Source organism: Thermothielavioides terrestris, chromosome 6 (assembly GCF_000226115.1).
Source record: "Thermothielavioides terrestris NRRL 8126 chromosome 6, complete sequence".
Classification (NCBI taxonomy): domain Eukaryota; kingdom Fungi; phylum Ascomycota; class Sordariomycetes; order Sordariales; family Chaetomiaceae; genus Thermothielavioides; species Thermothielavioides terrestris.
In genome coordinates this window covers 2,135,351-2,158,197 of record NC_016462.1, presented here as the reverse complement: position 1 = coordinate 2,158,197, position 22,847 = coordinate 2,135,351, and the positions used below count along the sequence as shown (strand labels likewise).

The 22,847-nt window shown below is 58.7% G+C and overlaps 6 protein-coding genes across 6 annotated transcripts; 3 read left to right on the top strand and 3 right to left on the bottom strand.

Moving 5' to 3' along the window:
• The first annotated feature begins 3,203 nt into the window (after positions 1 to 3,203).
• Positions 3,204 to 4,726, top strand: THITE_2124138 (uncharacterized protein). Its single transcript, XM_003657873.1, has one exon. The coding sequence runs from the start codon at positions 3,472 to 3,474 to the stop codon at positions 4,435 to 4,437; it is 966 nt and encodes a 321-aa protein (XP_003657921.1). The 5' UTR covers positions 3,204 to 3,471; the 3' UTR covers positions 4,438 to 4,726.
• On the top strand, positions 4,727 to 5,965 carry THITE_2124137 (uncharacterized protein). The gene has a single exon (XM_003657872.1). The coding sequence runs from the start codon at positions 4,759 to 4,761 to the stop codon at positions 5,278 to 5,280; it is 522 nt and encodes a 173-aa protein (XP_003657920.1). The 5' UTR covers positions 4,727 to 4,758; the 3' UTR covers positions 5,281 to 5,965.
• A 1,848-nt stretch (positions 5,966 to 7,813) lies between these two features.
• THITE_2124136 (uncharacterized protein) lies at positions 7,814 to 10,302 on the bottom strand. The gene is made up of 2 exons (XM_003657871.1): positions 8,156 to 10,302; positions 7,814 to 8,050 (listed from the first exon to the last, which is right to left on the bottom strand). The coding sequence occupies exons 1-2, from the start codon at positions 10,044 to 10,046 to the stop codon at positions 7,902 to 7,904; spliced, it is 2,040 nt and encodes a 679-aa protein (XP_003657919.1). The 5' UTR covers positions 10,047 to 10,302; the 3' UTR covers positions 7,814 to 7,901.
• A 1,577-nt stretch (positions 10,303 to 11,879) lies between these two features.
• THITE_2124134 (uncharacterized protein) lies at positions 11,880 to 13,319 on the bottom strand. The gene is made up of 3 exons (XM_003657870.1): positions 12,842 to 13,319; positions 12,378 to 12,571; positions 11,880 to 12,302 (listed from the first exon to the last, which is right to left on the bottom strand). Exons 1-3 carry the CDS (start codon positions 13,068 to 13,070, stop codon positions 12,216 to 12,218), a joined length of 510 nt encoding a protein of 169 aa, XP_003657918.1. The 5' UTR covers positions 13,071 to 13,319; the 3' UTR covers positions 11,880 to 12,215.
• Positions 13,320 to 13,639: 320 nt separating this feature from the next.
• THITE_2124131 (uncharacterized protein) lies at positions 13,640 to 14,301 on the bottom strand. Its single transcript, XM_003657869.1, has 3 exons — positions 14,108 to 14,301; positions 13,991 to 14,054; positions 13,640 to 13,933 (listed from the first exon to the last, which is right to left on the bottom strand). Exons 1-3 carry the CDS (start codon positions 14,166 to 14,168, stop codon positions 13,870 to 13,872), a joined length of 189 nt encoding a protein of 62 aa, XP_003657917.1. The 5' UTR covers positions 14,169 to 14,301; the 3' UTR covers positions 13,640 to 13,869.
• A 120-nt stretch (positions 14,302 to 14,421) lies between these two features.
• THITE_2124129 (uncharacterized protein) lies at positions 14,422 to 21,587 on the top strand. The gene is made up of 4 exons (XM_003657868.1): positions 14,422 to 19,314; positions 19,366 to 19,550; positions 19,609 to 19,776; positions 19,833 to 21,587. The coding sequence occupies exons 1-4, from the start codon at positions 14,640 to 14,642 to the stop codon at positions 21,519 to 21,521; spliced, it is 6,717 nt and encodes a 2,238-aa protein (XP_003657916.1). The 5' UTR covers positions 14,422 to 14,639; the 3' UTR covers positions 21,522 to 21,587.
• Positions 21,588 to 22,847: the final 1,260 nt, after the last annotated feature.

Sequence of the window (22,847 nt, the reverse complement as noted above, 5' to 3'; positions counted from 1 at the left end):
GAGAGAAGGTTTTGTGGAATGATGATGGAAAGAAAAACACAGATTGAACCACCTGATTCCGTCCCATCGTCCCATCGACGCTGGTTGGACAAGACAAGCCGCCTTTCCCAAAGGGCCGCTCCTATTGGTGCCTTGAAGCTCGCTCGCTGCCTGAGCGAACTGCTGAGTTTTAACTGTGACAAGGGAAGGAAGAAATGGTGACCAATGTTTACTATCCCGCCAGACTGAAGTACAGTACACCACATCTGTACACTTGCTCAGACGGAGCGAGAACTTCGCTGTCTCAATTCGATCTCTAATCATCATACACTTGGCATTTCCAGCCAAGCGATTCATGGGTTCCGGCTTTGTAGTCCAATTAATAATGCTTTGAGAGCCGTCTTGATCGGATGCACGAGTCGTTCTGCAAGCGCTCTGGGAGGGCCTGGCCACAGCAAGGTGGAGGGCAGCGGGTGCAATCCTTGTTGGCTTTCACTCTCGGGGTTGTCTCCCAACGGTCCAAGCGGTCAAGCCTCCGCGAAGCGCACTCATCTGACCCTGCGAGGCCGGCAAAAGACTGCTCAGAGTTCGGATTGTGCAGTTGAGTAGACCGGATCATCAAGACGTCAGCGGTCCGCTTTCTCGCCAGGCCGGGATGCGGTGACAGCAGGCTCTCCACTCCCGACCTGGACCCTGAGCGACACAATTGGAGTGCGCAGTACACAGCGTGCTGCAACGCCCCTCTCATCCCACGACCACGCCATTTTCTGCACCAGGCGGACCTCTGCACGAGCCGTTCGACAGACAAACGGATGAGTTTCTTCATCGAAGCCGCGGCGAAGCGGCTGCAGGACGTCCAGATAATTCCCTGGTGGGCACAAGACCCATCGCAAAATGTACAGTACAACCCTGGTTTGTTTGTTAGTTTGGTTCTTCGCCCCACTTTTTGACAGGGCCTTGCAGCCAACCAAAAATCGGCCTTCCAGGTTTTTACGTACCTGTTCGGTTCCTAGCTCTGGCACTGCATTCCACCAAACCATCAAGAAAAGCATCACCACCATCAAAACCATTAAATCCTTCAAGATCGGCCAGGGCAGCCAAATCAGCGAAATCAGCCAAATCAGCCAGGTGGGCAGTTCAGCTATAAACAGGCCCCATTCTGTAGGTTCGAAGCTATTTTGTAGGCGTGGAATGCAGTGCCCTCTGAATATCTGTTGCGGTTGGTTCATTCCATGCCAAGTCGGCTGGCGCAGGTGATTGAGAATCGGGGGGGGGGTACACGGGGTACTGAGATTGACCTGTTGCGCTTCTGTTTTTCTATGGAAGATTAAGTACTGTACAGTTTTTGTAATCCACTGTTGATTGGCTTTCAAACCCTTGTTGTGACCCACCGTAAGTACCAAACTAACAAACAAACAAGGGGGGCATTGTAACTGCAAGTACTCCGTACACAGTACCCAACGTGGGCTTGGCTGACACGTGCAGCAATCCAACGCCGCTGTGCGATCGTGGGTGGGTCCTGGGTTGCAGTATTTCCGCTCTTTCCGCTGGGAATCGATGACTGGGCGGGCACACAGAAGGCTTCCAGAAGCCTGCTGCGGCGGCACGAAGGCCAGGGCAGTGCGCCCCACCTTCGGAGCTGTTTGCCCGTCCGGCGGCGGCTCGTTCACCTGGTTCATTCACTTTTCGTCGCCCGGCACACCACACTAGGGACGGAGTATTCCGTACCTTAAGTGTAGAATGGCATGATAGTGAGACCCCGAACGCCATTGCTTGTCGTCGCGGGTTCGTGCATAGTGCGTTCCGTACACTAGATACCGTCAAAGTCTCGTCACTAGCGCATGCTCGCCGCCCAGCCTCCCGGATCGGCGCGCCCAAAGCGCCCTTGCTCCGTGCCATCAATGGCCCCGTGGCCCGTTGCCAGGACCCTAAATTGTTGCAACTGCGGGCGGTTCGAGCATGGATCGGGGATAGGTAACGAGGCAATACCTCAGGTCCAGTACTCTGCGAGTTGGACTGGGCGCTGGAGCCGTGGGCCTGCGTCCAGAGTCCGCTACAGTACCTAATGGAGTGTAGCTCCAGAACGAAGAAAACGCTGGGTCGAATTTCGGCCCCGCCGTTTCTCGTCCGCTGATGGTTCCTGCCTGCCCATGCCACCACGACCGCGACCATGACCAGACCCCTGCCCCCTTCCATCCCGGTCACCCCTGCCCATGCACCCCTGCTTGTGCCCTCCTTGCTCATGCCCAACCCCCGGCTCCTTCCCTTCCCTCCCCCCCGGCCAAGGCGTGCTGTCCTCCCCAAACGCTCTACACTAAAAGGACAAGCCGCCTGCATGCCTTCCTTTGTTGGCTTTCCGTTTTGATCCCCTTTCTCCCCATAACAACCGTGGAAGTGTGCTCCCACGCGACCCTCCCGCTCCTCCCTTTCGCCGCTCTACCGGACGCTCGGGTCGACCTTCTCTTTCAACATTGATGCCGCTTCTCGCCATCCCTGCCACCGCTCGGCGCTCTCGGTACGACTGTTTGACCGACCTCTTTGATTCCGGCTGCGTGTGGTTCGTCGCGTAATTCGGCCAGCGACAGGCATTTCCCGCCTGGCTTCCTTCCCAGCCTCACCCCGGTCCTCAGAGCTGCTTCGCGCTCCGATTCTTTGTGCGCTTGGTGGGACAGACGGCCCTGGGGAACACACTGACTTGCGCCCGGCTGCTGTCTCTGGCGCCCATTTGAACCCGCATCCTCGGTCACCTCCCTTCGACACAAATTCGACAGACAAGCCGGGTCTGCTGTGCTGCCGTACTACAGACTCTCGTGTTGTTGTTGGATGTCCGCCGCTTGTTTCAGACCGGTATCACAGGCTCCGGCTTTAGTTGGCTTCTAGACTCCTCTCGCCTCGTCTCGTTCGTCCGCGCTCTTCCGCTCCACCATCGGCAACCCGCAGTCGCCGTTGCGTCACGTCCACCGCCTGACACACGATTCCCGACGGCGCGGCGACCGGGTCCTGGCCCGAAGACCCTCTGGATTCTCCCCTGCAGCCATTCTGCACTTGTCCGGAGACCTGCCGCTGTAATTGGCTGGCCCGTGACCGGTACCTGCTGCCAGGCAAACGCGGAGGCTGCTTGCATCGCGCGGAGTGAGCGGCAGCGCGCACTTCGACGCAGATTGGCCTTGCGAACGCTGCAGTCCGTTCAAACGACCTTCACAAGCAGTGCCCGCCCCCCCCCCCCCCCCCCCCCTCCCCAATAATGTCGGATCGGAAGGAATGAAGAGAAGGAAGATTCGGTCATTTTCGTCTGCACGAGATCCTGTTTGTTGTGCCGGCGGTGAGGCCTCCTTGGACTTTTTTTAACTGGTCCGGGGCACACTGCCTGGAAGAATGCCAAGGGCACAGCTTCGAGCGCACTCACCATCCCCGATGAACACGAGACCGACATTAAGGGAATCAGCGCCGCGGCCCTCCTCAGTCGTCGAGGACAGTGGCGGTGAACCAACCATGATCCCGTCGCGGCCTCAGAGCCTGGCTCTCATGCCCGCGGCCTCATCATGCTCGAACCCAGAGTCGCCCCCATCATTGAGGGACATTCTCAGCAACGCCGCGCCACCACCTTACACACTCGGCGCATTCACGGCTTTCCTGTCTCAGAACCACTGCCTGGAGACGCTCGAATTCACATTGGACGCTGACCGCTATAGGACGGCGTACTCTGATTTTGTGAGGGAACAGGCGGCCGGATACGGAGAGGCCGGCGAGCGCGCGTGTGCCGTTTGGCAGAAGATTATCAACGCTTACATATTACCTTACGGCCATCGCGAAGTCAACCTCCCAGCCCACGTCCGGGATCGTCTTCTGTCGCTGCCTGCCACCCCCCAGCCTCCAGACCCGTCGGAGCTGGACGAGGCCGTGAGGATTGTTTACGAATTGATGAACGATTCGGTGCTGGGACCCTTCCGGGCGTCCGTCTCGGCCCAGTTGGAGGAGTCCGCCCGGGGCGAATCGTACGACCCGAAGCAAGCCCGATCACGGCTGCGGATCCCGAAGGATCAGTCATCAAGCTCCGAAGAGTCCAGCCGGTCACCGAGGATAGGGTTGTTGCCTTTGCTCAACATGCCTTGGTCCAGCGAACCCAAGAGCTCGACCTCGTCGTCCAGTGACCCTGCAGAGCGGGCGGGTTTCACAGACGAGAGCGCCAACACGTCGTCACCGACCTCAAACGAGCCGATGACACCGCCCACCACCCCACCGCTCTCCAACCTGGGGTTCACTGGCTCTCCCGGTGGCCTGCCGAAGGCCGCCAGCTCCCACACTAGCGGCTGGAAGAAGATGGGAGCCAAACTCGGCCTGGGTAGGATGGGCCGTAGCAAACGCGGCCACAGTTCGAGCGCCACCTCAGCTCCGGTCGATGTTGACGTCCACCGTCGCGACCCGGACCAGCCCAGACGCAAGACCAACCCGTTATAGGGGTTACAGGTCATACCGGTCCCTGAAGACACCGTTACAACCTCCCTTGTCAGTGCCTCGCCATCGGAGCCCGCGAAGGCTGCCGAACACGTCGCACTCCAGACTGACTATCAGACGCCATGCGCGTCGGGAGAATGGGAGGAGCCGCACCCGGGTCAGCGGTATTCGATTACCATCTTGGGGAACGCGGGCCCGGGTGCTGGCAACTGCAGCCTCAGCTGCAACGGTGTCAGCAAGACCGGCATGGCCGCAAAAGCTTATGCACCATACCCCGCGAGCCGAGGGCGGGCGGCAGCAGCCCGGCGATTTGCACCCCCAAGGATGCGGGCATCGGGACCCCGTCCCCTCAAAACCCCTCTGGACGGCCCCGCACGGCGGTTGTTCATCCGCACCACGCGCAGCACCTCCTCAAGCACGGCACCCATGCTTACCCGCTTCGGCGATCTCCCCACACCGGTCGCCAGCCCCATGCACGACGTCACCCACCGCAGCACCAGCCCGTTCCCAGTCGCCGGCCACGTTGGAGCAGACGTGCCAACGCGCTTCTCGATGGCCATGACGGATTTCTCGGGCTTCCTCAAGGACGACGGCGCGCTGGCCACCGCCAGCACGGACGCGAGCCCGGACTACGTCTCGGTCGACGCCGAGCAGCTGTCACAGTGTTTGTCGTCGCCGCCCGACATGGCGGACGCGGACCCGTACGGCTGGGAGGCCGAGCTGGAGAAGCGCCTGCAGTCTGGCGGTCTGGCCGAGTTCTGCCCCGTGCTGCAGTTCCGGCGGGCGAGCGGCGCCAGAATGACGCTGCTGCGGCGCGTGCTGAGCCTGGGGCCTCGGGAGGGGTGATTGCTTCCGTCCATCCCCTATCTGCTGCTTTATCTCTTTTCTTTGACATTTTTGGCTTTTGTTGGGGCTTTTCGGGCTTGGGATGACGGTAGCGGTGGGCGGTGAAAGATACCCCGTGGCGTGTCTGTCTGTCTGTCTGCTCTGGGTTGTTTGTGTGGTACGGTTTTATTAGACTGGGTTGGTTTGGGTCGGTCGGGTTTTGGCCGGTGATATTGGATGAGTTGTGGTGGGGTGGGTGTTTGAGTCCCATGGCTCGCCCTCTCCGGTCTGTCGCGCTCACGCGGTATCTATGGGTGACGATTTCATTTTTTATTATCTCGACGTTTACGTGGCATGGCATAACTAACGGCGTGCGGCTCTGTAATGTCTTTATCCTCACTCTTCTATCTCTCGTCCTCTCTCTATGCCCGTTTTCCTTTTGTCGGCAACTACAACTACTTACTACTACTATGTATGGTACATACAAAACGCGGAGAAAAGCAAGCGGGCGTTTTAGGGCGGCGGATCGGCCGGGCGCGGGGCCCTGGCATGCATTCATACACCAAAAGCGTGTTTTCTGTCGTTGTCGTTCATCATCGTCGCTGTCGTTGCCATCGCCGATGATCGTCAGGTGGCTCGTTCTACTACGTACGATTCGAAAGGATGGGGTAACTGGACAGCCCACATGTGGCCCTGCGTTTGAGGGTTTGAAGGGGTGGGATATATGTATCGTACATATGATCCATCTCACCGAGTTGGGTGGTTGCTTAGCTTACCTGGGGATTTGGGTGAGCTGTTACTACCTACCTACCTGGGGGATCCCTAGCCTTCACCAAGAGGCGCTCCAATCTAATGCGTGCGTACATACTTTGTCATTGGAGCACTTGGTTCAGATTCCTTCCTGCTTCTGGCTTCTGGCTTGAAACTTGGTGCGTGCTTGTGTGTGTGTGTGTGTGTGTGTGTGTTTGTGTGTGTGTGTGTGTGTGTGTGTGTGTGTGTGTGTGTTGTCGGCGACCGGTCCATCGGCCTGTCCCTGGACGGACAAGACGGACCTACCTGACTTCTGCTTGCGTGGGGTGTGTGTTGTTTTCTGGCGTAGGATGATGAGTGAGTTCAAAATGCCGTCCATGGTTCGTGTTGCTGCTTCTCCCTACCTACCTCCCTACCGTACCTCACCTTACCACGCTTACGCAGGAACAAGTATCTACAGTAACCTCCAGCTGCCCGGGTGGGGAACTTGGACTTGCGGAATGTGGCTGCTGCTGCCTGAAGCGTGTTGATCCATCTCACTATCCCTCTGGCTGCCTGCTCGCCTGCCTGCCTGCCAGCCTGACCCCTTACCTGCTTTATTCCGTACCTACCTGTGTGTCCCGACTCTGGAATGGGGCTGTCCACCGGGATGGGTCGGTGAACCCTCGGCAGACTGACTCTGCCTGTTCATTTCTACCGACTGCTGCCGAGGGCCTTGGAAAGGCACAGTCAGCCTGCTTTCTCTCTCTTTTTTTTTTTTTTTTTTCCTGTCTTTGCTTTTCTTTGCCTTGCCGTTGTTGTTGTTTGTCAGCTCAGTTCCGTCTTGTTCCCGGCGGATTGCGTTCCAGTGCAGAATAACTACCAAGGGAGGAACTTTTGTCTTTATGTCCGTGCAGGCTGCTTCGTGCTTGAGTCGCGTGATTGTGCAAGTCCGAGTTATGTCCGCTGCTCTGTCCGTCCGTTTTGGTGAAAGTGCTCTTTGTTTCCGAATCGCCCTAGCAGCGTGGATGCGAGGGACGAATCCACGCGAACGGGAGGCATCTGTTCCGGGTTCAGCTGTTGTTGTTGCCTTCGTGGCTGTGTACGAAGGTAGCCAGGTCGCTGTCTCCTGCCTGGGTTCGAAGAATGAATCAGAACGGAGGCGCAAATGGAGACGGGCGTCTTCGGAGAAGGAAACGGAGATGACGGCCTACCTTGGCGTTGGATCTCACCAGAGGAGCGATGATTCAGCGCCCATGTCGCTGCTGAAGTGGCTGCCTGCCGGCTGACGCCGCGGAACCACCTTCCCCCTGGCGCTCTGGTTGGCGCGCTCGAAAAGTCCAGGGCCTTACTTGTAAACAGAGTGTTGAGCCCCTGGACAAGCAGGCAGCCCCCGGGGTTCGCCAGAGGCATGTCCAGGAAAATGCTGGACTTGGCTATTTCCTCTCTGCGTGGGATTGATGCGTGCTTCGTAGTGCTGCTGAACGTTTGTTGCTGCCTTGGCTTAACTTCCTATGCCCTGTTGTCGTCCCCACGAGGATGCATCCTCCCGTCGCGTGAAGCGGCAGTCGTACCTCGTGCGGAATGTGGGAGTGGCTGGGCCAGGCATTTCGGCAGCAGGTTCCAGACTCCGGCGGAATTCAGCATGGGCCGATCGACAACACGATGTCCGGAAGCACGGCGAAGGGAAGACAAAAAACGCCAGGATGAAGCCGGCATGTGCATGGGCTACGGCTAAGGTGACAAGAATATCGATTAGCCAATGTTATACAAACGCTGGACATGATACCGCCTCCTGGGCACCTCGATGCTGAAGATAGAGAAGCATGCAGCAGCCAGCCACGCCCATCTAGATCAAAACGCCGCAAAACCTATGCCAACTGAGTTTTGGATGGAGACTATCTGCCCGGCTCCTAGACCTCGTCTTCAACCGGCTTGTCGTGCCGCGAGTACATGCGGTACTCGAGCGATGACTTGAAGTCGAGCTTGCCCTGCTCGACCTGTTTCCGCGTCGCCGAGAGCATGGGCTTGGGCAGGCCCATGGACTCGAGGAAGGCCACCGCTAACACACGATCCCTGTCAGCTATCAAAACAACTGAAAGGGGGCTTCTTCTGATTCAAAGCTAGGGCTGGGGGAGCGGGGAGAGGGGGGGGGGGATTAACTCACTATCCTTCCACTCGACTTCCTGCCTGCGCCGGTCCCACCCCAGCTCCTGCGACATGATATCGATGACCTTGGGCAGCGCCTCGAGCGCGGCCTGGGCGTTCAGGAACGCCAGCCGCATGCGGCGGGCCAGCACGTCCGCGGCCGTCTGCGCGTACTCGTGGCGCACCGCGTAGCGCACCTCGCCGTCGACGAAGGGGTAGAGCTGCGAGATGCGCTCGCCGCGCGCGGGGAAGCGCTTGTCGGTCGGCCGGCACAGTGCGGCGACCGTCCAGGCGCGGTCGCCGTAGCTCTCGGTCAGGTGCTTGGCCACCTCGGTCTCGACGCCGAAGTGCTGGATGATGTTGATGAAGAGCGTGCGGCTCCAGCCGTGCGCGCCGATCAGCCGCACGCGGTGCGTCTGGCACGAGCCGTCGAGGTTGGCGCCGTCGTCGACAGCGTCAGTGCCGCTGACGCGCGGCGCGTTGGTGACCGGCTTGGGTTGCAGCTTGAACGCGGCGATGGCCGCGTCGACGCATTCCTCTGCCATCTGCCGGTACGTGGTCCACTTGCCGCCGGCGCAGGTCACGAGGCCGGACTCGGAGATGTCGACCAGGTGGTTGCGAACGAGCGATTCCGTGTTCTTGGCCTTGGGGTCTTTGACCAAAGGACGGATACCTGTCCACGCTGCCAGGACATCCCCGCGGCGGACGTTAATGTCGGGAGAGAGGTAATGCCTGATCTCGTTGAGGATCCATTGGATGGACTTCTCATCCGGCAAAGGGTTCTTGGAGATCTCTGCGGGCTCGTCGGTGGTGCCGGCAATGGTGTTGCCTTGCCAGGGCAGGAAGAAGATGACCCTCCCGTCCGAGGTTGACGGGTCGATCAGGCCCATCTTGCCGGGGCTGTAGTAGCCCGGGAGCACGATATGCACGCCCTTGGCGGGCGCGACAATCTCCTTGCAGTTGGGATCATCCATCTTCCGGATGCCGTCGGTGAAGGGGCCGGTGCAGTTGATGATGCACTTGGCCTTGATGGTGAAGTTGTCCGCCGGCTTCCCATCTCTCTCCGCGATGTTGTCCTTGGCAGTGGCGCCGCAGAGCTTGCCGTTGGCGTCCTTCAGGAGCCCGGTGACCTCGACGTGGTTCGCCACGGTGGCGCCATAAAGTGCTGCCGTCATGGCGAGCGAGACATTCATCCTCGAGTCGTTGTGCGCGCCGTCGTAGTAGACCAGCGCCCCGACGAGGTCCGTCTGCTTGAGCATAGGGAAAGCGTCGATAGCCCTGCTCTTAGTCAAGAAATACGAGCTCTCTATGCCCTCGCTTCCAGCGAGGAAGTCGTAGCACTTGGTGCCGGCCCAGTAATAGGGGACCTTCCACCACCGGTCCAGCGGCAGCATTATGGGAAGCCACATGCTCAGATGCGGCGCCGTCTGCAAGAAGTACTTCCGCTCTTTCAACGCCTCCTTCACGAGCTGATACTGGGCGTAATCCAGGTTCCAGACGGCCTTCTCGAGGTAGCGCACGCCGCCGTGCACCAGCTTGGTGCTCTTGCTGCTGGTGCCGCAGCTGAAATCGCCGCGCTCGACCAGGGCGACTTTGAGCCCGCGCGTGGCGGCGTCGAGGGCGACTCCTGACCCGGTGGCGCCGGCGCCAATGACCAGGATGTCGTATTCCTCCTCTTTGTTCCCGGCGCCGCTCTTCTTGAGATCGGCGATCTGCTCAGCGCGCGATTTCACACGGGGGAAGCGTGGCAGCTTGAAGGTGCCGTCGGCGCCGAATATAGGGGGCGGGACCACGGGGCCCTCGTAGCCGGGGAGGTTCCGCGGGCGGTAGACGTAGTAGAGCGTACCACCGGCTGCGCCGGCCACGGCCAGGAGCGGCAGCAGCCGCCTTGCTCTTGCGAACCTCGACATCGCCGATCGGGGGTAGGAGAGACCGAGGCGAGCCGGTCTCGAGGCGCAAGGTGATTATATAATATCTGCCCGCGAACTCGGAGGATGCTGCGGCCGTGGGTTGCGGCAGCTCCACCAACCTATGACGCAACCGTCAGGGACGCAGCCGTGCGGCTTGTTTCCAGCGTTCGATTTCTGAAACTCCAAGTCAGCAACGACTCAGGTAATCATAATGGCGGAAGATGTCTAAACTGTGTAGTTGGACACATATGGAGCGTACCTGAATTGTTGTGCTCGGAGTCAAACAGACAGCGCAATCGGAGATGGCCCTTGGCGATAAAGTCCGGGTGCAGATCAGCCGAAGACCGGGTTGGAGCTCGCGTTGCTCTCAACCCTGAAGTGAAAGACACGAGAGACAAAGCACCCCGCAAGGCGCCAAGTCTTCGCAAAGCCGGCGTTTCTCAGCCTGAAGCGCAGTCAGGCGCATACAGAACCACGTCCTCTCCACGTGGTCCGACAGAGGAGAGAAAGAAACCGACGGTGGTGGAAGTCATGGCAAGAGAGGTTTCTCGGTTGTGTTGCCCGGCGCCGGGCTCGCGCTCGTGAAGCCCGAAACTTTTGAATCGAAAAGGGGTCCGGGGTCCCCCACGCTGGGCAACACAGGGCCCGCCGTGCCGAGGGGCAGCCAATGTGTCGGCAAAATTGGGGCACGTTGGCCCGCTGAAGGCGCCCATGATTTTCCGCCAATAGGGGCGAGAGCCCTGGAAGGCAAATGCACCAAATGCACAAATGCACCAAATGCACGATTCAAACTCTGGGGAACTTGAAGCTGCAGCAGTCCGGGCGGTGCCTTTCATGATGGATGTTGCGCAGCTGCATGGCGCGATAGACGAGCCTCTTCGATTCGACGCTGCCGGGTCGATATCAGCCGGGAATCGAACCGCAGGTCGTGACTGTGCACAGATTTTGGATCCGTTTGTATGTAAAGCATGCGGCAATTATGGTCACTCTTTGCGATCCTTGTGGATGCATCGAATGTCTTCACATCCGGAGAATCTCCTCGAATAGAGTCGCTGACCTTCAACGTGTGACCTCTTTTTTCGCTGTTAAACTCGCTGGAGGACTCAATGGCAAGCCAGTGGCTAAAGCAAGAATGGCCGTCGTAAGCCTGCGAATGATCGAACTGCGGAATACTCGGGACACCAAGGCCCCCCATCAGCGACCACCATGGTGAACTATCGCCGGAAAGGAGTACTAGGAAGGTTTCGAGCAACCACATCTCGACGCATCCCGAGTACAACTTACCCATGGCGCTGCCGATATACCGCCGCGACACCGTGCACCTTCTGGTACCGTCAACAGCACCTTCAGCCGTCGCACCCCTCGGACTACAGGCATGTGCTCTCTCGTCTTTCTTGTGCCTCACAATACATACTGGAGGTAGCGAGCAAGCGAGAGAGAGAGAAAGGAGAGACAGGGGAAGGGCCACCGTCATCTCCCTCGCCGCTCCCTTGTGCATCCGGATGGACGCCTTCAATCACCTTCGACCTCCTCGCGCTCGCTCGAGGTGACTTTCGGTAGAGGCAGCTGAACATCCCAACAAGCCGAACGCAGAACCATTTCCATCTGTCCCAGCTCGTGCCGGGCATGGGGCCCGTAGCGGACGCTTTTCTTGCTGATTGACCGAGGTCCTCTTGTACAGAAAGGCGCAGCACGGCGGCGGCGACAAACACACGACTACGAGTCGGCGTTGAGATGATGCGGGGATCTTAAGGGTCGAGACTGCGAGATGAGTAATGCCAGGATGCCTTCAACGTGAAGGACCAGAGGGATAGAGCTGAGAATCTGTTTCGGTTGTCCCTTCGTTGAGGAGCGTGCTGTGTATTGCCGGACCGGCAGTGCTCGTTTCCGTTGGGCCGAGTACTGTACAACCAAGTCCACCCCGCGAGGCCACTGGGGACGAGGGACGACAATGATGCAAGTACAACCTGGTCCGAGTCTGAATCACAGATTGGCAAGGAAACAAGTCGCATTGTCAGCGTTGTACAGTATTTACACCATCCAATATCAGCAGCCCCTGTAAGCCCCCAATGCTCCGACACCCCTGACGTCTTGCTCCAGGCTTGCCTTGCAGGAGCGCAGCCGCGGCGCGAGCAGTCGCATCTATCGACAAAAGGAATCGTATCGGGTTTATCGCTTCGCCGGCGGGGACTGCACATGGCCCTTGCCCGAGTAGCCCTCTGACGAGATACCGGTCAACGGGTCCGACTTTTGGCTCTGTGGGGGGCGTCGTGTGTTAGCGGCGAATGACTACTGCAAGGGGTATGTGATAACCCGGAAGAGTATGCCTACCTTCAGGTACTCGTTCGTCGCCTCCTGCCATTCCTTGGTCATGGTGCGCGGCGCCGGCTTGGCGAACGACCGCAGGGTAGCGAAGATGATGAAGCTGATGCCGACGCCGATGGCAGTGTAGAGAGCGACCTTCTTATTCTCGCCCGGGGGAGGGAGCGCACGGGGGCCGTGGGGACCGAACGCAATCCAGTAGGCTGCGGCGAGAGACAGTCGGGTTAGCGTTATTCTGTTGCTGGTGGTGACCGTAACGACCTCATGCGCAGGGAGCGGGGACTGCGAGTGACGTAGACGCATCGCAGGAGCTCCCCCTGAGCTCTCTATCGATCAATTGACGCCGCGCAACCCATCGCAATGCCTAAGAAAAGCGCCTTTGAAGCTTGCCCAAAGCTCCATGATGCCGCGGCAGAGGTCTGATGTTGATGAAACGAGGGTGTGCTGCGAGTGCTTTGGCACCGGCAACTTACCGGCCTTCTTCTCCTGAAGGGTAAGCTCAGTCCAGCTCTCCTTCATCCGGTCGCGCAGCGCCATCCAAAGCTCGGCCTGCTCCTGCATCGGCATACCCTCCCATCTCTTCTCGATGTTGGCCAGCGTCGGGTTCGAGATGGCGTGCGTAGAGGCGGCGCGGCGGCCGAGGGCCGCCGTTGCCGACTGCCGGGAGGCGCGCACAACGGCGTTGCGGAGGATGGGCGACATTTTGGTGGGCGAAAGCAAAGCTCGTCGTTCGGGACCGGACTCGGCGAGAGCTTCGGAGGGGAGATGGGTCCAATTGAGTTATCAGCGCGGCTGGCGGCCTGGAGCTCCTTCAGCGAAGCGTTGGTGTGGGAAGGCGTGAAGTCATGCACGGACGAGCTTTTTTTCGGGCAGACCAGCCTCAGCTCGGAATTCGAGGTGGCCTGATCTGGAGAGCCCAATCCTGTTCTTCCCGCTAGTCCCCGCACAGTTCCGTATTGTGTAATTTACTTTGTAAATACAGTGGTCAGGCCAGGGTAAACGGCGCACTGTGAACGAGGAAGCCGGTCTCATATTTACCTATATGAGGAACTTGAATCCAGATACTCCGTAGCCAGTTCCCCTGAACGCATCTTGATTTATATCGCGGTGAGGTGTGAGTGCTCTTTCTGCTTTTATTCACCGTTTCGTTTTCCGTTCTTTCTCTCGTGACCACACTGAAGATTACGGCGTTTCATTACGGAATCTTGGCAGGCCTGAAACCGTTCGAAGCGGTAACAGTTACAGCACACCGGGTCTTCCAACATATACGATCGGGACACAGTGCCTAAAGTAAGCGTGGGCTATTACAGGGCTATATTGACACTTGTTACTCAAATGTACGGAATACATGTGGGATGGGGTCTCCCGGACTCCTTCTTTGTAGGTCTGGGACCGCTCGCTTTGGTTCTTGCTATTGCATGACCTTGAGCGGGGCCGAGCTCTCGAAAAGGAGAAAGCGAATAATCACATCAGGTGACGGTTGCTAGGCGCCATTGCGTCCTTACGCAGCCTTTTCTTGCCGGTCCGGCTCCGGTGTCGAGGTCTTTAGGCTCTCCGGTGTTTTACTGTCTTTGATGTTAGCTTCCGGCAGGTGAGGATGAGCGGTGGATTTGAAAACTCACTTGGACTTCGTGCCTTCTCGCTGTTCCTTCAACTCTTTGAAACTTGGGTCGAATGCATAGAAGGCTGCAAGCGGTGTCAGCATCTGGTTCACTCTCCTAGACCTATATGCCTCGTACCGTTGCCGATCCCGAAAGCCAGGACCAGGCCAATTGTTATGAATTTGGATTGATTGCTCATGGTGAAATGGAGGCCGTCTTGAACTGGTCAATGGCGTGCCTCCTTGATCAAGAGGTAGTGTACAGAAAAGTTGCTTGTCGAGCACTTCCGCACAGTCCATACAATAACAGTACCGTAATGTCGGATATGGTCGGGTAAGATGAGACAGTGCCAAGAGCTCAGGAACCTTCCACTACCTGAGGTCGTGTGGTTCCAGGTTGCACCACCCAACACGCGAAATGCCAAGGTGCCCCACCAGAGCTCTTTGGCGGAAGTCGCGTCCCACTACACCTTTGACGCGTCGGAGTGGCGCATCCACATGCCCAGGTCCATACATGCCCCGTTTAACTGTCTTACGGCCGTTTAACTGTCTTACGGATGACAGATGACACCATCTCGACGGTTGCTGCAGTCTGCTCACTTGTGATTTTTCGATAGGACGGACTGATGAGTGCTGATTCGAGTACCTTTCCGACATGATAACACGGCGCCATGAGCAACTGGAGGGAATTGGGAGAGGTTCCGGACTCGGACGACGACAGCTTCGATGACACGCAAGAATCTCACGGCGATGGCCAGTTTGACCAGTCCAATCAGTTGTCCCGAAATGACGCTGTCGATACGGGAGTGCAGGAGGCGCCCAGCAAACCGGCCAAAGATGGCGATATCTGGAGCTTGCCGAGCTCCTCGGCAACGTCCCGCGGTCTCTCTCCACCCCTCCCGCTTGTCCACGGGCAACCCTCCCAGTTGCTGAGCCAGTCCCCTTTGCCTGCCCCATCTATCCAATGCCTGGATGAACGAACAAGTCTTTCCCCTGCTGCCGACGAGGCCGTGGGCGGACCGACTCTTCCGCCAAAGAAACGGCCGGATTCCGCGGCGAATGATCTTTCTTTCGAGGACGAGATATCGGTTGGCTACGTTCGCGTCACCACCCCGACTTCACGCGCGTCTTCCCCCGCGAGTATTCTTTCGAGGACCCCGACCCCCCCGGCATCTCCGTCATTGCCTCAAGTCCGCCCTAACGTGCCGTCCCTGAATGACGCAGCGTTGCCCGATGGCGCGGAGGATCCTTCGCGGCAGGCTGCTGTTCGACTAGGGCGTTCCCTTCGCCCGCGGAAGCCGATCCAGCAGCATCCGTACTTACTTGAAAATGCACAATACACGGAATTCATGAGGTCGCACGGGGTGAAGCCTATCAGGGTTGTGGAGGAAGCGCAGCCAACACGTCGGAGAGCCGAAGAGGAAGACTCGCAAGACCAAGAATTTCAGGCAGAGGAAAGTCAGGAGGCGAGTGGGGAAGGCGCAGGTGCCCTGGAAGAGGACGCTCCCATCCTCTTTGATGAGGAGGACGAATTAGCCCTCACCCCTTCGCTTCCCAAAACATCCCCTTCGGGCCCGCAGCTACGGACTAGCAGCCAGCGGACAAACGAGGACCAAACTGATGCTACAAGTTTCTCCGACGAGGATCTGCCTCCCTTAGAGAAGCTTCAGCCTCTGCCTGAGAAGAAGCGACGGCAGGTGCGGAAGCGTCCACCTGCCCAGCGGCTTTCCTCAACGCAGCGGAAGCGGCCTAGGTTCGTGGCAGACTCATCCCAAGGCTCGTCTCCGCCGCGCCCACCGTTCATTCCTCCTCCGCCTCTGAATATATGGGACTTGCCGTCCTCGCCTTCTGCGCATGAGCCGCCGCCACCGGAGCCTCCCCAGACACTACCTCAACAAGTTGTGTCGACACCGAAGCCGCCCACGCGGCGACGCCCAAGCCCGTTGGGAACCTCTGCGCAGCGTCCCACGCCAACAGTTGGCACAACCGGCAGTGGCGTTTTGGATTCTCCGATTATCATTCATGAGGATCAGAGTGACCTGACCGATGGGGATTCCGCGGGGTCCAGTCACAGCACCGACACTGACTCCGACGTGGTTCGCCGAAACAGCCGCAGGATTCGGGGAGTGTTGCCTGCTTCATGGCTCCGGCTGGACCGCCAGCAAGACAAAGCCGGTTCTCGGAAGCCGAGGAGGAAAAGCCCCGACCCTTCCCCTGAGCGAGTTGTCAGGAGAGGTGTAGCTTTGCCCCGTCAAGGGTCGCCCAAGCCGTCAAGTACTGCTCCATTAATGCTGTTCGATGAGTCCGGAGACTCCGATAGCGAGCCGAGGCAAAGGCAAAATTCGGCAGATGACCTCATCCAGACTGCACCGCTGGCCATCGTCATAGACGACGATGACGGGTCGTCTGTGGTGGAGGAAGATTCCATCGACTGGATGCTCCCCAGCAGGAAGAGACCCGGCTTGCACAGCACGGCCAGCAAGGCAAAGAAGCAAAAGCGGACTGGCACGCAGTCAGTCTTTGCCCGTCCCAACCAGCCCTCTCGGCAACCCAAGATAACCCAAGTCCTCAGCCGGTCAAAGCATGGTGTTACTTCAGCATCTGCAAAGAGGGACTTAACCGACTATCAACGCCCGAAAAGAGCGGGTTTCTCAGCGAATCGTAAACTGAGAAACAGGCCAGCCACGCCACCACCTCTCAGCATCTTGGATGTTATAGAACCTAATGCCCCAAGGTTCGTGAGGATTGCGGCTCGTGCTGTCAAGAGGAAAGCGAACCTGGGCAAGGCCAGCCCGTCGAGGAAACTCATCAGCCTGGCAACGCGGAGCGACAATGTTGACGCGCTCTCCGTCCTTCGAGACTGGAAGTCGGGAAGGATGAAACCGAAGATTTCGGTTCCGATCCCAAGGCAGCCCGAAGACCAAAGAAGCAGGGCCCCTCTAAGGGAAATAACAACAAATGTCACATCTCGCCCGCCACGCTCACTACGTACTCACCCTCAGAAGCTTGTTCGTCAAAGGAGCCTCGACTCGTTTGTCACCGTGTACGGCGACAAGGAACCTCTCATTCCGCATCAGCCCTCAACTTCCAACCCCCAATCACGGCAGTCATTGCGAGACCGACGGCCCAGTTGTCACCCTGCGCAGCTTGAGGAGGACGAACGGGAAGACAAGCGGCGGCAGCTCAGTCGCAGGAAGCGGACTTTGGATGCATCCTTCAGGAAAACCCGGAGGAAGCTGGATGCGTTAACAGAGAATGGGCTCGGCCAAAGTTTAGATGTCAACTTCACATTCCAGGATTCTGCGACTCTTGAGCAATGCGACCGCGTCGAAGTCGAAGAGACTCCATCCCCTCCCAGGGACAAGAGAGGAGCTGCGAGGTCGAGATTTCGAAAGCGACGACGCCCCCAACATGTCGACCCAGAGGCTCCGCAATATGCCCGCGCCAATGATCCTTTGCCCGCCGACTTGTCTCCCATCGACGTTCAAGAGCACCATGCTGAAGACAAGCTCAGGGGCCTCGGTCCCTACGGGACGCACTACACACACCATTTCGAAATTTTCCCACTTGACAGAGGTGTCTTTTTCCACGAGAGCACGGTCATCGGGCGCGGATGCCTGCGAGAAGCGGTCGATGCTGGGTTCCCTGAACGCGTCCGCCACCAGCGACCTGCCGCAACCTTCTCATTTGACGGGCAATCTTTGCGATGGGGCGCTTGGGATGACAAAACGTCGTCCGAGCTTGGCATCCTCGTGGACTGGGTCGCTGAGCAGATCATCTCCCAAGCAGCAACAGACAGTGGCACAGGCGAAAAGGCAATCGAAGCAGCCGACTTCGTTCTTGGGTACGTTCTTCGCTCGCTCAGCATCCGGAGTGATCTCGAAGAGAAAGCCTTTGTGTCCAGGTGCTTGGAGGTCTTCTCAAGCTTCACCAACCGGTTCGACTCGGTCAAGTGGAGCAATGTTCCGGACGGTGCTCGGAGAACACAGCTTGAGGCTGTTGCTCGCGTCACCGTGACGATTTTGGCGGTACGTTCATTGAGCCATGGGCCCAGCGGCGACCCGATGCAGACCATGAAGCTCGATGATCTGCTCAAGAAGTCAGCTGCGATGACCATTCGACACCTGCTTGATTGTGGTACCGGGGAACTAAGGAAGCTGTATGATGACCTGCAACATTCGGCTCTCCGAGAGCGAGGGATACGATCGGACCGCGTCCTCGCGAACAATTGGGTGGTTATGATGAGGGTCTTGGAAAGCGCTGCCATACCGAGAGCCTCCTTCTGGGATGTAACCCACTCGGTCATGCTCGACCAGGGGGTCTCCGCCTTGCCCGCGGACACTCAAGTGTTCGAGCAGCTCTGGCAAGACATGTTCACTCTGCTGCCTCTCGGAGAGATCGACAATTCTGGACTTCTCATCCCAGGCTTGAGGCACACCGCCGCTCTGGAAGGGTGGGCACTGCCGCAGCAGCTCTTGAAGCGCGTCTTCAAGCTGTACCACGAAAATCCTCGACAACCACCGGGCTTCAACGACTACTGCCGTGCCTTGGTCGCGCGTTGCCATTTTCTCGTCCAACAGTGGGGATGGCGCAAGTGCACGGGCATCATCGGTACCATTTTCGACTTCTTTGGCTCGCAGAACCTGGCGCACTTGAGAAACGAAGAGGTGTACAAGTCCCCGCGGTTCCTTGAGGAACTTGATCGGAACCCGTCTCTGTCTATCGAGGCCGAAGACCGGTGCTTTCACATCTTCATCAAACTCCTAGCGCTGGCAATCCAGCGCCTGAAGGAGCTCGACTGTTTGAAGGACATCAGGAACCTTGTGGCGAGGACCCTTCCCAACCACAACCGACAATATCTCAAAGAGGACACGATCCACCAACGCGACTTGGCGGCTCTGAGGAACCATCACGACCTCCTATGCACCTTGTTCTGGGTGTCGCCGCCGGAGCTGCGGCCTGCTATCCACCTGATCGAGAAGCTTATCCTTCCGGGTAGTGCTCACAAGGAAGCCTGTCTGATCAACATTAGGGCTTGGAACCAGCTTGCGCGATTCGTGATCTCCGAGGTCGAGGACGCTTCGTCGTTCAGGTCGCTCGCTGCTTGGAGGAACAACGTCTTCAACCAGGTGCTGGATCAGTACCTCTCGGCTGCGTCGGACATTGAGCAGCAATTTCGGGCCTTGTCCAGCGAGGTGCCTTTTGTCAGCAAGGAGGTGCGGGACGAGATGGTCGCAAAAAACAAGGCGACTGCTCTCGACGTGCTCTACCTCTTGATGAAAGCGTCCCTTGATGTTCTGCACCGAGCCCCGAAGCTGGAGGTTGCGCTATACGCTCTCAACATGGGTAAGTCTACCTCTGGAAGGATGGAAACAGGACGCTGCTGACCCGCAGTAGGCCAACTACAAAAGGTGTTCACGAGTCTTGATTACCATTCGCCCGGATTTGACTGGAGCATCGTCCGGGTTGCGCTCGAGACCCTGGAACACTTCATCGGCCTGATTGACGAGGCATCCGAGGAGCAATACTCGAGCGAGTTTTCAGACAACCCCGATACTGCCCATCTGGAAGACGCCGTTCTGGTAGGTTCAGGCTCCCTTGTTTGACATCTTTTGGGACCTTGAGCGCTGACGGGTGCAGTTGGTGAATGAGCAACTGAGCCGGGAGTTTTTCTGGATGAGCCGCACTCTCCTCTCCGCCCCTCTGGAACCGCCTCCGAGGCAGCAAAGCCAGCAAGCGACTTGCGCCGAGAAGTCCGTCACGTTGGCCGCCAGGATAGCCGCCAGGTTCATCAAGAACAGGGTCACGGTCGGTAAATGCCTGCCACTTTTTCTTGCGAGCATTATGCTGACTAGCTCTGCTAGCAATTGTCGCCGTACTTTTCCAGCGGGAAGTACGGGATCTTTGCTGACATGCCGAAGAGTCTGAGCACGCCAGATCGGCGGTACCTTCCCCTCTTCCTTGCAGTACTGGTCAAGAATCACATCTTCGATTTCAAGGACCTCGGCATCAACATCCTCGGCCTCTGGATGCTGTCTATTGTCAAGCCCCAGAGGCTCCTCGGATTCGAAAATCATCTGGCAGAGGTCCTCCAGCACCACGGGCTGCCATTCTTGGAGCGAGCCACGGTCGCGGTTGGGATCCCCCCAGATTACAACACGAATATTGATTTCTTTGCGTGTGCCATGCACTACATGCGCAAAACGCTCCGCGAGTCGGGCTCGGCGCAGTCCAAACAACACCGGATTGAGTTCGCCCAGACCCTGGAGCTGGTTATGCTGAAGATCAAGGAGGACCTGGCTCTTCTGCGGCCCCACGCTAGCGAGCACGGGCTGTATATTGATTTCGTCAGACAAGTGATATCACTGATCAAGTCTCACGGAGTCGGCATTTGCAAAATCGACGCCTTCTTCACGCAGCCAAGCGTCGACTACTCCCCTCCGCTCCAGGACCCGCAGCTGCACACGGCGGGCATTGTCGCGTACGGCGTCCGACTGAGCGAGAAAGACGCCCACGCTGCCCCCCAGCTCTTTTACTATCTTTACACCAACTTCAAGGTGGCGTTGGGCAACGACGAGCTGCAGCAGGAGTGCCGCATCTTGGGGAGGGCGATGCGGAACACTTATGTCACGTCGTTTATGCTCGAGTACATGATACCAGCGATCATCCGGGCGTCTGCGCGAGCCAGCGAGTGCTGGGCGCTGCTGGAGGTGTACGCTGTCGCACTCGCGGGTCTGCTCGAGGCGGGCTGCATCCCGAAAGAGCTGGCCGATGAGGACATGGAACATGCCGCAGGCATTTTGGACGGCGTCTTAGCGTGGTTTGAGACCCTCAAGAGCGCAACAACAGCCTTGTCGCTGCAGCACCTCCATATCATGACGCTGTTGGCAACCATTGCCAATGCCCTGCAGCCTAGTCTCGCGAGTTACTTGGTCAACGAGCAGGACAACGACTCCGGTTCCTCTTCAACGGTCACTGCAGCCCGCCTTGAGAACGCAGTCGACAAGCTGACAACCCTGTTCGCGGACCTGCGGTGCCACCTGGAAGACGACGTCCTGCGCCTCCCAAACAGCGACCTTGTCGAGAGCAGCGTGCGTGTCTCGGCTTTCTTGACGGGCCTGCACTCGACGCCGACGCAGACAACCACCACCACCTCCTCCTCCTTTCCCACTGCCCAGGCAACGGCGGCGGGCAACGTCTACGGCAACAACAAAACCAACCCGAAGGTGCAGGACTTTGCCAACACGATCGTTTCGGACGTGCGGCAGAACTGGGTGGTGACGGGCGACCGGGTCATGGTGCGGATGGCGGCGGGGAAGGGCGTGGCAGGCGGCGGCGGTATATCGGTGACAAGCCAGGGGGTGGCAGCGGCGGGTTCGCTTCAAGGGGCGAAGTTTGGGCCGTGGGAGGTGAGGGCGGTGGTGGAGAGGTTGCGCAGGGAGGTGGTGAGATGGGAGTTGGGGATGGGTAGGACAACTACTATCGGGATTGAGGGAACAGCTAGGAAGGGAAGGAGAGGGGTGGCTGCTTGTGAAGATGAGTTACTGTTTTAGAGAAGGAAGGGTTGGGTGCACGCTGTCAGACTCAGCTTACGAAGACATGACCACAATCGCACGAGTTTTTGAGCGATTCCGGGATGTTTGTTGTATGTACCAAGTATTTGCCCCGCTGGGTCTGCGTATGCTCAGTTAACCCTAACCCCGGTCTTGACATCAAACTCGACTTCGCCTGCGAGCGCATGCCAAGCTCTCGGCTGGCGGCGGCCAAATTTGACCCGAGAGCAAGCAAAGAAAGACGCAACCAATCCAGGTTTGCGCAGGAAACGCACGACTCTTTCTTTGCCCCAGCGTGCAGCCGCTCCTCCTGTCAAGACAACGGCCCTGTCACGCTCGGTCCGCTCGGTTGCGGCCAATTCGAGTCGCATGTGAGCGCCGAACGGCGAAGTCTGTCTATCCTCATGTCTACGGCCGCCGGGGCTCGGGCGCTGCTCCCAGCGCCGTCGCAGTTCCCGAGTCGCGCCTGCTGTCGAACCCGTCGACCGCCTCGACCGTCTCGACTGCCTCGACTGCCCGGCGTCGCCGTTCACGCCCGTGTCCACCCTAGTGCGCAGGCCCGCATCAATGTCGCCGTCCATGACGGCTCCTTGACGCATCCGCACCGCCGCCCTGCTGGCGCCCGCGCCTTCCACACGTCTCGGCCCGTCCTGTCCCGCCCCGGCGATCCGACCGGCGAAGAGACCCCGCCTCCTCCTACTCCTCCTCCTCCTCCTCCTCCTCCTCCTTCATCACCGCCACCGCCCTCTTCTGACTCGAGCAAGGAGAGTGGTGCCGCCGCGGAGAACGGCCAGCCAACCGAGATATCTACGGCTGCCGAGGCCGCCGCCGCCGGTGCCGATGCCGATGCCAAGCGGGAGAAGCTGAAGAGCGCGGGCTACGGGTCGGCCCGCGCCCGCGCCAACCGCAACAATCGCGTCGACGAGCCGCCCGCCCGGGAATTGCCCGACTGGTTCATGTCTAAGAACGTCTCGCTGTACGAGCAGCGTCCGCTCGACAGGCCCGACGCCGCCCTGCCCCCGCTCGGGCCTGAGGACGCGGCGAAATTGGTCGAACTGGCCGACTCCGCCCTGGCCACGCTCGGCCTGTCCGAGGCCGACGTCCGGTCGTGGAAGGAGGAGAAGTTGCTCCAGGCGGATGAGGCCGAGCGTGACCTGCTGGTGTCGAAGCTGGACACCATGCTTTACATGGCCTTTTGGCAGGCGCTGGTGCTCGTGTATCATCCCCCCCGGGACAAGGACCATGTTGAGAGGCTGCGGCGGCACCATGCGAGCATGGGACTGGGGCGCCAAGCATGGCTTCCTTGGCCGGACGATATTGGCTCGA